This window comes from Phalaenopsis equestris, unplaced genomic scaffold, assembly GCF_001263595.1.
Source record: "Phalaenopsis equestris unplaced genomic scaffold, ASM126359v1 Scaffold000609, whole genome shotgun sequence".
NCBI lineage: Eukaryota > Viridiplantae > Streptophyta > Magnoliopsida > Asparagales > Orchidaceae > Phalaenopsis > Phalaenopsis equestris.
This window is the reverse complement of record NW_018165049.1, coordinates 1,390,471-1,406,061: the sequence shown is the minus strand read 5'-3', so window position 1 is coordinate 1,406,061 and position 15,591 is coordinate 1,390,471. Positions and strand designations below refer to the sequence as shown.

At 34.3% G+C, this 15,591-nt stretch overlaps 1 protein-coding gene and 1 non-coding gene across 2 annotated transcripts in view; one reads left to right on the top strand and one right to left on the bottom strand.

The window, feature by feature from the left end:
• The first annotated feature begins 10,798 nt into the window (after window positions 1–10,798).
• Window positions 10,799–10,871, top strand: TRNAK-UUU. Its single transcript has one exon. It is a non-coding gene; the product is annotated as a tRNA-Lys (tRNA).
• A 2,257-nt stretch (window positions 10,872–13,128) lies between these two features.
• Window positions 13,129–15,591, bottom strand: part of LOC110029881 (endoglucanase 3-like) — a 4,149-nt gene continuing 1,686 nt past the window's right edge. Inside the window, exons 2-6 of the mRNA XM_020732367.1 lie at window positions 15,017–15,517; window positions 14,293–14,442; window positions 14,050–14,161; window positions 13,799–13,962; window positions 13,129–13,704 (exon numbers count right to left, since the gene is read on the bottom strand). Of these exons, the coding sequence (XP_020588026.1) occupies window positions 13,372–13,704; window positions 13,799–13,962; window positions 14,050–14,161; window positions 14,293–14,442; window positions 15,017–15,517 (1,260 nt within the window). The 3' untranslated portion in view covers window positions 13,129–13,371. The remainder of the gene's footprint in view (window positions 13,705–13,798; window positions 13,963–14,049; window positions 14,162–14,292; window positions 14,443–15,016; window positions 15,518–15,591) is intronic.

Genomic DNA, 15,591 nt, shown 5'->3' with positions numbered 1-15,591 from the left:
TTATGGTGATTTTTATTAATGTTGGTCTTCTTATTAGCTTTTATGATAAATTGTCTAATTATGTCTTTCTACAAAAGTGAAATCTTAAAACATTTGATAAGAATTGGTGAAGTAAATTTCAAGAATTTTACAACTTTGTATGATAAGGCTCTATTGTGATTCTAATTTTGATTGTGGAAACACGATGCGAATGACAAAATAACATTTTTTTTCAACTTATATAACTTAGTGCGAACAAAAAGATTTGCTTGTCGATACAAGCTATGTGTGCATAGAGGAACAGGTTGTTATGTTTCTACATATATTTGGCGGCAATATTTGTAATCTTGTCATACGATTCAACTTTCAAGGATCAAGAAAAACTATTAATGGGTACTTTAAAAATATATTATATGTTATTAGAGAGCTGAGACATGAAATGATTAAGCCTCCACTACTCCAAACTCCATATAAAAAACAAGATTATGTCATATTTTAAGGTACATTCACACATAACATTTCAAGTTACATTTTATTTATAATGCTTCTTCTAAAATAATTATGTGAATAGGATTGTGTTGGAGATATAGATAGTAAGCACGTTAAGGCGAAAGTACCTAAGAAGTACGAAATATTCTTTAGAAGAAGAAACCTATATTTAAGTCAAAATGTGCTAGCAAAATTGGACTTTGACTTGAGATTTACTTGTGTTCTAGCAAGTTGGGAAGGTTCAGCCCATGATACAATGGTTCTTATAAATGCATCAAAACGACTAGATGATTTATGTCTTCTAGAATGTATACTAATTAAACATATAAAAGTTTAGAAATAGTTATATTATTAATAAATAAGGACTATTAATTATTGCTGGTAAATACTACTTAGTTGATTGTGATTACTCAACCAAAAAAGGTTTCATCTATTCATATCATGTAACAAGAAATCACATAAAGGAGTTTAATGACATTAAACTAACAAACTATTAAGAGTTATTCAATCTTCAACACCCTTCGCTACGCACAATTGTGGAGCATGCATTTGGTTCATTGAAGAACTAGTTCGCATTTCTAAAATGCAAGCCGTACTTTCCATTACAAAGATAAGCTAACATTGTTTCATAAGGAGAACCTTAAAATGCACAAACATTGCTAGGTAATGTGGGGCCAATCCACTAAGCCTTCCATGAAGTCTATAAATAAAGCTACACCCACCCTCACTTTCTCCTTACACCTATCGACATCCCAAAGTGGATCAACCGTGGATGCTTGAAATGCAAGGAGTTGTGATAGAGGGGGACAATAAAAATGCGTTGGACCCACTTTGGTGCTCCGTAGATAAGCCATTTGGAGCCAACAAAGTGACCGGAGTCCTGAGTTGGCTTTCATGAAAAGGTTTAGATAAGTGCTTTGTTGCCTATTAAATAATTGAATACTTACTGAATGTGAGGATAACCTTATTATCTCAAAAGATGAATGGGTCAGACGAAGCCGTGTTAGAAGAAGATGTGAATTCATTTTAGATGAATCTTAAGAGTAGTTGGAAAAAAGAAATCAAATATATGCTCCAATGTGGAATCACATGAATACTATTGGCTATTAGCTGAAATGTAATTTAAATTTTATTTTTTTGAAATATATTAGTTCACTTTTGAGTGTGATAGTATCAATTTTCTCTTATGTTTTTTATATGTTTTCTTTGTATGTAAATTTCTTTTTTTTTTCCCACTAAACATTATATCTTAAATTTGTTGTGGCACTATAAATATTTTTTTACATTTTTTGGTTATATAACTTTAGCTTGGTGTTTATTATTGACATGAATTATGGTTACACAATTGTCAACAAGTACTTCAGTTGCTTCAAGGAATAAGAAAAGAAAAAAACTTTATTTGGAACTTAAAGGTTGTGTGTCACTAGTTTGTTACAAATTATGACGGTGTATATTGATTCAAATATGCGAATTGCCCAAGGGTTTAAGGAGTTTATTTACCAAGGAGTTGCTCAAAAGCTAAAAGAGAAATCTGGAATTGAAGTTGCAAGGGAGTAATGTAAGAAATAAATTCGACATCAAAGAACTTTATGTAGTTGTATTCAAGAACTAAATAAAAATTAGCATGTATTGGGATGAAAAAAAAAATTATATAAATGGGTCATGAGGAAGACATATCTCATATTCAGGCATTACTTTTACTTAATTTTTTTTAAAAAATAAAAAAAATAAAATAAATTCAATCATTTATGTTTATTGTGTCACAAACTTTTTCCTAGAGATGCAATACTTCTCAATGTCCCAATTGCAAATTATATGGAGTTGGAGAAAATATGTTGTGAAGGTCATGTTGTCGGAGATTGGGCTATCAAACTCTTCTTGACACCCAACAAATAGATTTGGAAGATGAGCTGAATGAAGCTTTTGGAGGGATTGGAGGAGATGCATCACTTTCTATGCAGTTGCCTGAAGTGGAAATGGTAGAAGGTAGCAAAATAACGATGAAGCGAGATATGTTATCTTTCTCGAAAGGGTGTGGCTAAAAAAAACATAGAAATTTTGTTAATGACTGAAGTATTCATGAGTACTTTGCTATGATGACTAACAATATCGGTAAGTTACCATTGCTATAAAAAGCACAACAAGTGCCTCATAAGAGAGAAAAATATTCACTGAGTTAATGACAGAGTTGTCTAATATTTTAGGATTCCTAGAGAAAAAATTTAACTTTGTTTTTGATAAGTTATCGAAGAACACAAAAATGATTCATGCGCTTCTCTCGAAACCAATGGAGTCCAACGCTAGGTGGATGAGAAGTGAGCTAAGGAAGTGACTTCGTTCTGTGGGGATGAACGACGACTTAATTTCATTGGATTGATATTACATAGAATTTTTATTCGAATGCATGAATAATTAGTGAATTCAGATTCATATTTTAGTGTGTTCTGAAATTTTGAGTGGTCAGCATACTTCAGTTATCTATGAATTTTTTTTTAGTATTTTGAATGCATCTAAATTTGGATGGTCTCCTGCTTTCTTGGTATTATTGCTTCACTTGCTAATTGACTTGGAAGAATTACTTTGATTATAAGGATGGTCATGTAGATGAAGTTGAGCCATCGATGGTTTTTCAGGTTTCTAATTCCTACCTTTCTTTTGATTAAATGTCTAAATTGTTTCCTAATTTTCAACCAGCTATAACAACACCACTGAAGGAAGGATTCACCATATGTTGGAATTCATCAGCTCTTATATAAAAATCTTTTGATGGCACATTACTTAACTGCATATTGAAAACATCAAATCAGAATTTAGGCAAGCAGAAAGAATACCAAGCCAACGAATACTTTAAAATATCATTGTTTGTCATTGCTTTGTGAGTACTTTGCATCCATAAAAGGAAAATTCACATACATAACCATCCAATTCTTATGTATTTACATATCTCACACCCAAACTCTGCTTTTAACGTTTATACCATCCGAATCTTTCATATCAAATCTAAAATACACAAGAATTAACTGGTATTTGAGGTCGTTGGCTTCCTAGTTTCCTCTTGAGGTATGTATGAATGATGTTCTTGGCTTGACAGATGAGAGCTGAGAGTACGGCTTGTGAATTAGTTACGTAGTAGTAATTATACATATAAATTGTTTATCGTTTAGTTTGTTTGCTATGAAATTGCCTGTTATGAGTAGGACTGTCAAAAAAAGTTATTTTGCACACTCTTATCTTAAGTCCCTACATGTAAATGCTCCAAGACATTAAGAAGTAATAAAAGAAAATGTGTTTATTATAGAAGCATTGTCATGATTAATTGGAGCTATCTAGCAATTTGATTGGAACTTTCAATGTACACTCAGCAATGAATTTTTCTTCTATGTATTGAAAAATATGATCACTTAATTGCAGACACAAACTCATTTTTCACTGAAAGCTATCACAACATCGAAGACATTTCAGGCTTCTTAATATTTATCAGTTTTCAGTTACATAAGAAATAATGAGATTTATAAACAACTACAGGATTTAAGCAAATTTGCGTCGGTCAAATCGAATGCAGATCGAAGGCAAATCCGACGATATTTAAGGGTTATCGGCGGATTTGCGTCCAATTTACGTTTGCTATTTTCCACTGGTAAAACAGAGGTCGGTAATGTTAATTCCATCAATTTTGCGTCAAAATATTCTGACGCATGACGCAAAAAAATTCTTGGTTGTTGCTTCGTATTAGCGTCATGATTGTTTAATCTACATATGCGCCGACATTTACATCTGAAAGTATTTGACAATAAAGTATATCGTCGGATTACCGTCGAATTTTCGGCGGAGAATATCGATAAATGACAGAATATTATTGATGATTTAGTGTCTGATTTGATGACACTAAACGAATACAAATCCGATGTAAACCTACAACACAGAAAAAAAATTCAAAAGATCAATTATATTTCCACAACATGTACACAAAATTTAATCCACATCATATACCACAATATTTTCAGTCATACCAAATATCAAATCTCTAAACAATATCATTAATAAAATGAAGATACTGTCACAAACTATCCCAAATAAGAATAGTAAAGTTTATAAAAAAATTCCATAACAAATGTTCAAAATAATGCTTATAAATAAAAGAAAACATAAAAAATAAATTACTCATCATCTCCCTACTCATCCTTCTTCTCTTCCTCTTCTACAGATGTCATTGGCCGCTAGCCTCAATGATCTGTTATAATCTCTGCAATGCGTGCTATAGAGTTCTGGACCCTACTTTGGTTTTTGAGCATCTGCTTGCGTAACTGACGGATCTCTTCATTCATCACAGCTACTTGCCTAGCTAAAGCCTCCTGGTCTAGTTGTGAGGAGCTTGGGGAACTCAGTACGAGGCTACGAGAGAGCTCAAACTTGAAGGCTATGTCATTCGCTCCAAGGACATAAACCCTCCTCTTCTTCTTCCCTACCGTCTGGGTCTACAACTTGTACTTGGACTGTGTTGTGGTAGACTAGCTACCACTGTTGTTGGCATAAATGTGGGTCTGAGTGACCAAGTACCTCTTCCAGAGCTACTTGAACTCTTCCTACATAATTAAACCAGTGTTTAATTAACATTTTCAATAGTTTGAGTCAAGAATAAAATTTTAATTTATGATTTTTAACTTACAGCAACCCGTAGAGAATGCTCTGAAACCCACTTAACAGACCCCAGGCACCCAAGAGTTCGAACATGCAGCTCAGCAATGGAGGGAGCATGGCTCAACTCCTTGGCTTGTGTAGGTACAAAATTAGTTAGTGCTACAAAATTACTTTATATATTGAATTAATTTTTAAATATTTAAAAAAATCTTACTAACCTTGTGTAGTACTCTGTATGGGGGACTGATTCACTAATATGAAACACAGCTCTCCTGGCCTCCTCCGTCGCCCGATTCATCCGGTTCTTCTACCTCTTCCTCTCATAATCAGAAGAAGCTCAGGCTGCAGTCAACTGACCCTAGAGAAACTTATCGATCTAGACAGGCTGCTCGCCTCTCCAGTGGGCCGTCATAAACATGTTTCCCAGACGATGCCTGCCCCGAATATCAAAGATTCAGCGGTTCTAATGGTGGTGCTCTAAGAGCCAAGTGAAGGAACTCTGCAACGTAAAAATAATCCATGTGTTAATATAAAAACCTAATTTAAACTTACAAATTTGGTTCAAATTAAATGATCGTATCTCAAACTTCTTGAACCACATGTTATAAGTGGTTGCAGGGATCTACATCCATGAGAGATATGGTTGATCCTACATGCTCCTAATAATCACTTTGATGCAGGTGACAAACATATTGTGAGGAATGTATCTTCTTAAAAAACAAATTAATTGCAAAAAAAACATATAACATGAAGAATAAACATAATACAATGTTAAAAATAACTTACGAGTTTCCCTCTGACAGTAAATATACCCTCGAGGAGGGGGGCGGGGGTGGTGGGGCAGGATTTGACGAGCCAGGATCAAGTGGTGTCAGAGCAGGTGGGGTTGGAAGTGGTGGGGCAGCAACAGTAGTAGTTGCAATAGATGGAGGAGTAGGTGTGAAAGCAGCAGGCGTCAGGAGACAGGCAATAGGTGGTGCGAGAGCAGGTATCACAGGAGGGGTGATAATAACAGGTGCAGGAGCAGTTTTCACAAGGAGTGGTAGTAGCAGGTGCGTGAGTAGGAGCCACAGGAGAAGGGGCAGCGACAGGTGGGGGAGCAGTAGTGGAATAAGTGGTAGAAGTAGACGACCCCTTTCTGCTACGATATGTGGCCTCTAGTGTCTGCAGAACACGACGTCGCTGAGGTGGCTCACCACCTACACTGCCTGTGACCATCTGCAAACAAAGGAATAACATTAATAAGATTAGTATTGACAGAGAAAATAAATATAAGCAAAAAGAAATGATGCAGAAAAGGTAAGACACAAGTAGCATATATGTTTAAAAACGGGAAAAACGAGAGTAAAGAGCTATGTCTCAACATAACAAAAGTAAAAGACAAAAAGTAGCCGTAGTAACCACTAATCTTAAATTTTATACCTATGTTATTAAGTTTCATCAAAGGAACTCGTCATCGAAGATGAACCTAAAATTTCTTTTTCACTCTCATCAACATCTTCATCCATGTCATTAGCATTCTCTTCAAAAATTTCTGTAATATCCTCTAACACAAACATTTCATCTTTTATACCGCCCTGAATATAAAAATCTAACATACCTTCCTCTTGGTCAATTGGTTCTATAGTACTATGCAACTTAATAGTTTTTCTTAGTTTATTCTTCATAACCACAACCCAATCAATTTTATCCCTTAGTCTATCTTACCATTTAAGGTAATAAACCTATATAGCTTGACGTGAAAAAAAATGGATCAAACTTCCTACATTGTCTGCTCAATTTGACTTCAATGATATCATAAGGCGTGAGTGTTCGGGTTCCTCAATTCAGAACATGATTAAACCACTGATAGTTGAATTAGTACACATTGTAGTTGGCATTGTGCGGATAATGCAAATGAATGACTTCAATAAGTACACTATAATAACTAATCTCGTTATCTGTGTGTGTGTTTCCTATAATAGTGACACCACAGTTGCATGCCTTCTTCCTGTTACACCAGGATTTTGTATGAAATCTATAACCATTTACATTAAATATCTGTCATGTAGTAACGCTGTGATAGTCCCCTAAACAAGGTCTTGTAATCTTTGATCCGTTATTTTGTTGGTTGTGTTGTGAACTTAGAGCAAATTGAGAGTTTCCATCTTTAAATACGACGATTATATTACATATATATAATTAGAAGAATTAATTCTACGTACGTATAATTTGAAGTATGTTGAAAATTCTGCTTTTACCTTCTTGCTTATCAGAGACTCATCTTTCATATCCGAGCTGTCAATAAATAACTTGCTCAAAATATTGTTATTTGTATTTTTGAACTAGTGAGTATATAAATAGTATTCTCAATAATGTGATAATATATATTGAGTTTGGGGACCGTGAAACTAACTGCATAAATGACTAGACCTATTCACAGTTCATCAGGAAGTACAATGTAGCTGGCTGAATTTCTTTATTCCTTAGATACCGTGTACCATGCCTCTCTGATGGATCGCCTGATATTTGATATATGGATAACTCTAGTTGTGAAAACATGTCACCTACAATATGAACTCTTTGATGGCCTTGCTCAAAATAATAGGAGCAAAAATTTATCATCTTCTGCAACAGATATGCTTCACAGATCGATCCCTCTAGATATGCTTTATTCTTAACCATTTTTTTGATTTTATTTAAAAATCTGCAGCATGGATATTTGCAGATTGATTTGTCATCTTATGCAACAGATATGCTTCACAGATTGACCACTCTAGATGTGCATAACATGAAGATTTCGTCTAATCAGATTGGTCTTCTAGTATGAAAGATCCCAGAATATATTGTGCTTAGTCCAGCTGTGCTTGACACTGAAATCAGAAGACGGGTTGAAGCTAGCTCTGATTTCTCAATAATCTTCGGTGCTTCATTGATCATCTGCAATATTTTGAGTCTGGTAATATTGGTAATGAACTGATCTCTCAACCCCATTTTTTAAGAATGCATCTCTGTTTCTTCTAAATGGATGATCACAATGAAAAAATATTCAGTGACAGCCGAACTAGATATTTTTCCTATTATGTTTTAGAGTAAATGTCTTTGATATATCCATGTAGTATGAGCAACCCAATTTCCAGACTGTGAGTCAACTAGCTAGCATCTCATAGGTCTTGAAATCACTAACACATAAGAGCTATTCTGAGTTGAAAATCCTGTTTCGTAGTGATGTTATAAGTAAGCACACCATCTCCCATAACATTTGAAGTTCTTTAATAAAATACTATAAGTATACGTCAATTTTGCCTATTGGGCCATGTGGATATGGTATGATCAACGTTAGAAATAAGAAAGACATAATCATGCAAATATCGAGGGGCAAATTGTTCGGCATAATGATCACTGACCACCATGAGAGGTTGTAGTGTGACTATACATGGTGAAGCCATATGCACATAACCTAAGTCTAATATTGTGTGCTTCAGCTACAAAATCCTAGTAAGTATGATCAAAATGTCTTAAGGCCTCATCATGTGACGAAAGACTAATCGAGTTAGCATTAATGGATCTAGTACTGTGCTAAGTCATGTGAGGGGCCATACACATGAAAACGATCAATCTCTAAAGCTAGGGTACGAGAAGAAAATAAAAGAGATGCTGTACAAACTATTTTTTTTGTTTTTACTCTTTCGCTCCATTGTTTGAATATATCGTTACCACAAAATTGCCAGATTATCTCAATTGAATTGTCCTTGTGACATATCATGCACCCATTAACGTAGCAATCAATCTCCTCATAATATAACCCTAACTTGAAATCAACTTCTTAGTTATGTACTGGTCATTTGGCAGTAAATTATTCGTCGGGTTGATCTCTTTCAATAACGTTGTTACCAGATTGAATACTTATCTGGGCATGTTAAAATCAGATTTCATGGTTAACATTCTCAACGCCACTGATAACTCTGTTTGTATTGTGCAATTATCCCATAGAGGTTGTTGTGCATCGTTAAATAAGTCATAGAACTATTGTGATTCGTTGTTTGATGCTTCATATTCGTGTGGAAAGCTTTCAACAAATTAAGGTCGTCGAGCATCATGAACCATTTCTTCAAGTGAGGGGCATAACTTGTTGAGTCCCCTCCTTTTTTAAACTGAACTTCAAGCTCTTCCTCATCATGTGTAGTCCAATATAAATAATTAGGCTTAAAGCTCTTGCAGTAAAGAGCCAAATTAACTTCTTCGGGTAGCAGAAATATTTGATTTTTTGTATTTTGTACAAGGACAATGAAACTTACCCTCAGAACGATGAATGGACAGTTGTCATGCCACTACACAAATTCATCAACGTCATTCAAGAATTTATCTCTTAGTCCTTTTCATCATGGATATAATCTATTATGTTTCCAAGCTCTCAAATTATAAATATCTATATGCAACATAGTTTTAGTTTTACAAGTCAGTGTAACTATTAGAAAAATAAAAATTAGTTAAAAATTTTTAATATGTACGGTGGTTGATTATGCTTAGTGGTTCGTGGATGTTAATTCTAATCGAAAAAAATGACCCCAAAAACTTCTTTTAAGTATCTCGCTTCATCCGGTGAAGTCGACACAACTTGGTCAGCCATATATAAGACACATCTTTGAAGTCATTTTTTTAAAACAATAGACCCGATGCACTCCTCCACTTCAAACAACCTTGAATTCTACTAAAAACATCCCCATCTATATCACCATCACTTTGAACAAGACCGGATGCACTCCTTTACTTCAACCGACCAACTTGAATTCTACTAATAACATCCCTATCTATATCACCATCACTTTAAAATTTTGACTTGACTGATGCATTCCTCCCATTCAACCAACCAACTGCAATTCATCTAATAATATCCCCATCAATATCACCATCATTTCGAACAAAAGACTCTATCAATTTATTCCTCCACCTCAATCAACAAACGTGAATTCTAGTAATAACATCCCCTTCTATATCACCATTAATTCGAACAAGTCTCGATGCATATATTGCTTTACTTCAACCAACCAACTTGATTTCTACTTATAAGTAAAAGTATACCACTTAATACTTACATATAATATATATATATATAGCTAGCACCTAAGCTTCAATTTTACAAAGATTTCATACATACCACTCAATTCTTGTGTATATACATACCTAACTCATAAACTTCAATTATCACAAAGATATTCATACGTATCACTCAATTCTTATGTATATACATACCAAAGCCATGAACTTCAATTGTTACGAAGATATTCATACATACTACTCAATTCTTATGTATATGCATACCTAACACCTAAACTTCAACTTTTACCTACATACTACATTGCTTGTCTATGAATATCTTCAATGCACAACTTTTTTTATTTTATTTGACATGCATATAACCAAACAGAAAAAACACTTTTCTTATATTTACTTTAAAAACAATCAAATAAGCTACTAGAACCATAATACATTACAATTATAATGTAATGTATTTTACTTGTTATGTATTTTTATTTAACATAACCAAATAGTCTCTTAATTCTATTAAGCACTAACATTTTATTTTAAAATAGATTGAATTACATGATATCAAAAGTATAAATTTAGATTTGCAAATGCATGAAATAATAAGTTAAAAGTGCCATACACTTATTTTATTCAAATTTAAAAAGACAAATCAAAGCAAAGACAAGCCGTCTTAGCTCAGCTGGTAGAGCGCATGGCTTTTAACCATGTGGTCGTGGGTTCGATTCCCACAGACGGCGACTTTTGTTATTTCACTAAATAATTACGGGAAATTTTTAAATATCCATAACTAAGGAAGAATTCTTCTTCAATTGGACTGAATAAATACTAATCGTTCATGTTTGATTGTGCAAGTTCTACATTTATATGTTTTGTTTGCTAAATAATTGTTCGGAAAATATTATTTGTAATAATAAGATAAAAGTAAGGTTTTTTAAGGTGCATTTTAATACTAATCATTCATGTTTGTAAAAATATTCTTTGTAAGTACCACGTAACTCGTTTTGTTTTTTTCCAATTCCAATGATCCATTCTAGGGTTGCTCAAATATCTACCCAAAATCTCAACAGTGAATGCTATATCTGAAACTAGAGCGTACATTAAACTCCTAACAACTGATACATAGGGAAATCTATTTCCTTAGCCTCAAACTCATTTTTTGGACACTGAATTAAAGTGAATTAATCTCCTTTACACAGGGTGTCTATTGACTTACAATTTTGCATGCCAAATCTTATAAGCACAATTTCAATATAGTACTTTTGTGATAGCCCAAGAATACACCGAGAATTATCTCGATAAATTTTAATCCCCAACATAAAAGAGGCATCACTAGGATCTTTCATTCCAATATTTTGGCAAAAATCTCTTAATTTCGAGCAATATATCTATAGCATTAGTGGCAAGCAATATATCATCGACATACAAAATCAAGGAAATACACTTACTACCACTAAACTTATGTTATATACAATTATCTATACTATTCATCACAACTGAATGAGATAATCACTTAAAGTTTTTAGGTTGCATCATATAAACTATTTCATTAATCTCACCATTTAAAAATGTTATCTTAACATCCATATGATATAACTCATGATCAAAATATGCTACAAGTGTCATAATTATTGTGAGTGATCCTTTCATAGAAATAGGAGAGAAATTATCTTTTTAATCAATGCCTTCCATTTGAGTAAAGTACTTGGCAACAAGACAAGTCTTATATTGTTCTACATCACCCATCAAATTCCTCTCGGATTTAAATTCATTTACAAACAATAGTTTTCGAATCTTTAGGTAATGAAACAAGATCCCAAAACTTATTTTCTTGCATGGACTTGATTTCTTCATTCATGGAATTAATCCACTTTTAAGAGTTTACACTTTGCATGACATGATGGACATTGATGGGATCATTCTCCATCAATCTTATGTTATCCTCATGCTCATGGAGAAATACTATAAAATCATCCAAAATAACACTTCTTTTCTCTTTAGTGGATCTCCTTAATGGCTCAAGTTCTTGTGGCAGTTATTCTTGAGAGTGCTGAGTTTATACCTCAAGCGTTCAACGAATTTGTATTATTGATCTTTGACGTGCATCAAATTTTCATACTTTTTATGCTTTAATTCAAGTAATTTTACAATTTGAAAACATGATTTTTATGCTTTTGGAATGTTGGAATTACATTTTGCAAGTTACAAGAGGGCAAGCACAAAAATTGGAGCAAAACGAGGAATTTTGAAAAAAAATCTGGACCAAAGTTGCCAAGCCTGGAGCTAGCGTGGCCACGACACTTGAGTAATGTGGTCACACCGAATTCGAGCAAGGTTACGCCCCAAGCATTGAAGTGGGCCGCATGATGGAAGGACTGGCGTAGCCACACAAAAATGCGACGCAAACACGTTGCCCAACCAGAGGAGGTGTCGTAATTGCACCGCATATCGGGCGTGGTTAGTATATTTTTTAATTTGAAAACTCTATAATGGGGAATTCCGATCAAATTGAAAAGGTTTTTGAATTTATGCTATAAAAATAATGTAATAGGGAGACTTTGAAGGGCTTTTTAGATAAGAGATTGCAGAAGAACGCATGGGTATGAAGAGAAATTTATTTTCCCCTCTAAGATTTCTTTTTCCTGTTTTTTCTCTGAGAGAAGTTTATGAGTGAAATTGGGTGGGGTTCTCGTAAGATAGGAGATCAAAAGGATATAAGTTATTTTTATCTCAATAGTTTAAGAATACTTCAAACATGTTTGGTTTTATCTTCTTTTCAAAGTTATGTATAAAACTTCTCTTTTGATGTTAAAGAGCACAACCCTCTTGCAATTTTCATTATGTTTTAAGAAAAAAAAATCAATATAATGTTTGTTAGTGCTAAGCATAAACAAAAAGATAGCTTTAAGTACGATGATGCATCTATAGACATAGTTAATGATGCAACATGAATATACGACAGGTTAATGAAAATATAATTTTTTTTATTGAGTTGCCTTATAGAATCAAGACAAGTTGATGTAAGTCGCGGATCTGGCAACTTATATTTCCAACACACCAACATTCATTCTAAAACTATGATCATAAGCTAGTCAACTATCTTAAGTTCTTTTCTGCCAATCAAAGCTTACAACATACAACAATCTTCATCAAATTAGAACAAACCTTATTTCTAGCACATATATATAAGATGCCTTCTTTCTATCCTTGCAACTATATATCTATATCTATATATTCTATTTATCCACTGCCAAAACTACCAACAAGATAAGCAAGGCATCCAACAATTGGAGCATTTATATATGTGGCCGGCTCCGACTCGGCATAGTTATTCCGATCATCTGCGTACCCATCATTCTGATCAGGACCACCAACCACAGCTCCGGTCAAAATATTTGGGTTTGGATTATTAGTGTTGAGGTACTGAAATCCTTCTTGGCAGCCAATATGGCTAGGATGGCTAGCCTTTGACGGCAATGATGATCCTCTATGGTGTATTTTTTTCGGATAATTTGTACTGTAGCCCACCATATATGATAGTTTAAGAGGATTGTCTCCCAATATATAATCCACCTGTTCATCAGAAAGATAATATTAGTTACTAGCTAGGATCATTAATTTGCATTTATTTAATGAGTAATAAATCGATTAAAATTTAATTATGAACCTGTTTTTTTGCTAGGTTTCTTAGAGTGTTTGAGGTAACAAGAAGATTTCCACAGTTGAAGTTGTGGGCTGATGCAGCCATGTACTTGGCATAGGTAGATAGTAAAAAGGAAATTGAAGTAACATATTGGAGGTTGCTGGAGCTCAGCTTGTATATAAGGCCTCCTGTGTTAATAAATCGACAAAGATAAGAGATTAATTAGAGATAATATATGATTATTATTTATGATTAGTGAATCTTAATTTTCAAACCTGGGGTGTACTGTGTTGATGAAGATGGGGAGTTGGGTAAGATTTTGCAGAAGAAATCTTCAGCCTGAGTTCTGAAAGCATCGTAGGTCTTGTCTTTGTCAACCAAAGATTTCTGCAGAAATATTAGATTTAAGTTAATTACGATTTATGTCGTTATTTGTGTGTTTGCTTGATTTAATTTGTTTGTTGAGATTAAATTCATGAGATTTTTTGTAAAGTTTATTGGTTAATTAGATTAATTACCCTTGCTAGGAGCACTCTGGCTCCTGCAAACTTGTTATCCCAGCTAAAGATGTCTGTTTGATCGTTGGCACCGAGCGAATTCAAATAAGTGAGATAGGAGGTGTCATTAGTAGCTCTTAGCAGCCAAGATGCTCCCCACAGCAGCTCATCCTGCACCACAATTTTTTGAGATTTAAAAAAAAAAAGTTTCACACTATATATATGACATCAATAAGAAATTTAAAAAATGTTAGTTTGAAGGAGTGTATTATCTGAGCTTGAGAAATAATTTTCAGTATTTTTTCAAGTCTGGATAATTTTATTAGAATTAACTTATTTCGAATCATAAAATTGTCAGTATTTTTTAAAATCTCGATAATTTTATAAGAAAATTGAGGTTGCATTTTAGTTTTTTCTGTTTTGACAAAATTATTTTTTTTCAGTTTCCTCAAAAAGCTGCAGCTGAAAGCTATATTTTACCACCAGATCTCACTAAATGTGATTAGTAACAGTCTGACAACTTCATCTTCAAATAGCTACAATCGTTCCGAATAGACCCTAAATCTTATACGAAGAAATTCAGAAAATCCCGATTTTTACAGAAAATAGAAAAATTTAGAAATAAAAATTTCCATAAAAACATTTTGACCATGAAGAATTCTATACTAAAAGTGTCATTTGCTTGCATTAAAAAAAGAAAAAACTATGAATATTAATAATTCTCCATTAACAAATTATTTCCCACCTTATATCCCGAATAGGAGCAGTAAAACGGGCAAACCGCCCCCACCGAATCACTATACTTTCCCTGATACTTCTGCGCAAATCCCATCACCTTCTTAGCCGCCGCCAACAGCTTGCTCGAATAAGCTCTATCCACCGACCCAAAGACTATCGAAGCCGCCGCTACCCCCGCCGCTGTTTCGCCGGCGACATCTGACCCGGGAGCCGACGGTGAGACCCAGTAAACCGTACGCGGGGTGTCCATATCCTCCGGCCGTTCCCAGCAATTGTGGTCGGCGTTGGGGTCGCCGACTCCCACGTAGAGACGGTCTGGTAGTCCGCCGGCGGCTTTTAGGAGGTAGTCGGTGGCCCATCGGACGGCTGTGCGAGCGGCCGCAGTCTGAGAACCCAAGCGCTTGCCGTACTCTATGATGCTCCAGGATAACATTGTGCTGGTGAAGGCCATGGGGAAGCCGAATTTTACATTGTCGCCGGCATCGTAGTAGCCGCCGGTTAGGTCCACCTTAGAGATGAATCAATGAATATAGTCAAAGTCAACATTGAGTCCAGTATATATATATATATATATATATATTC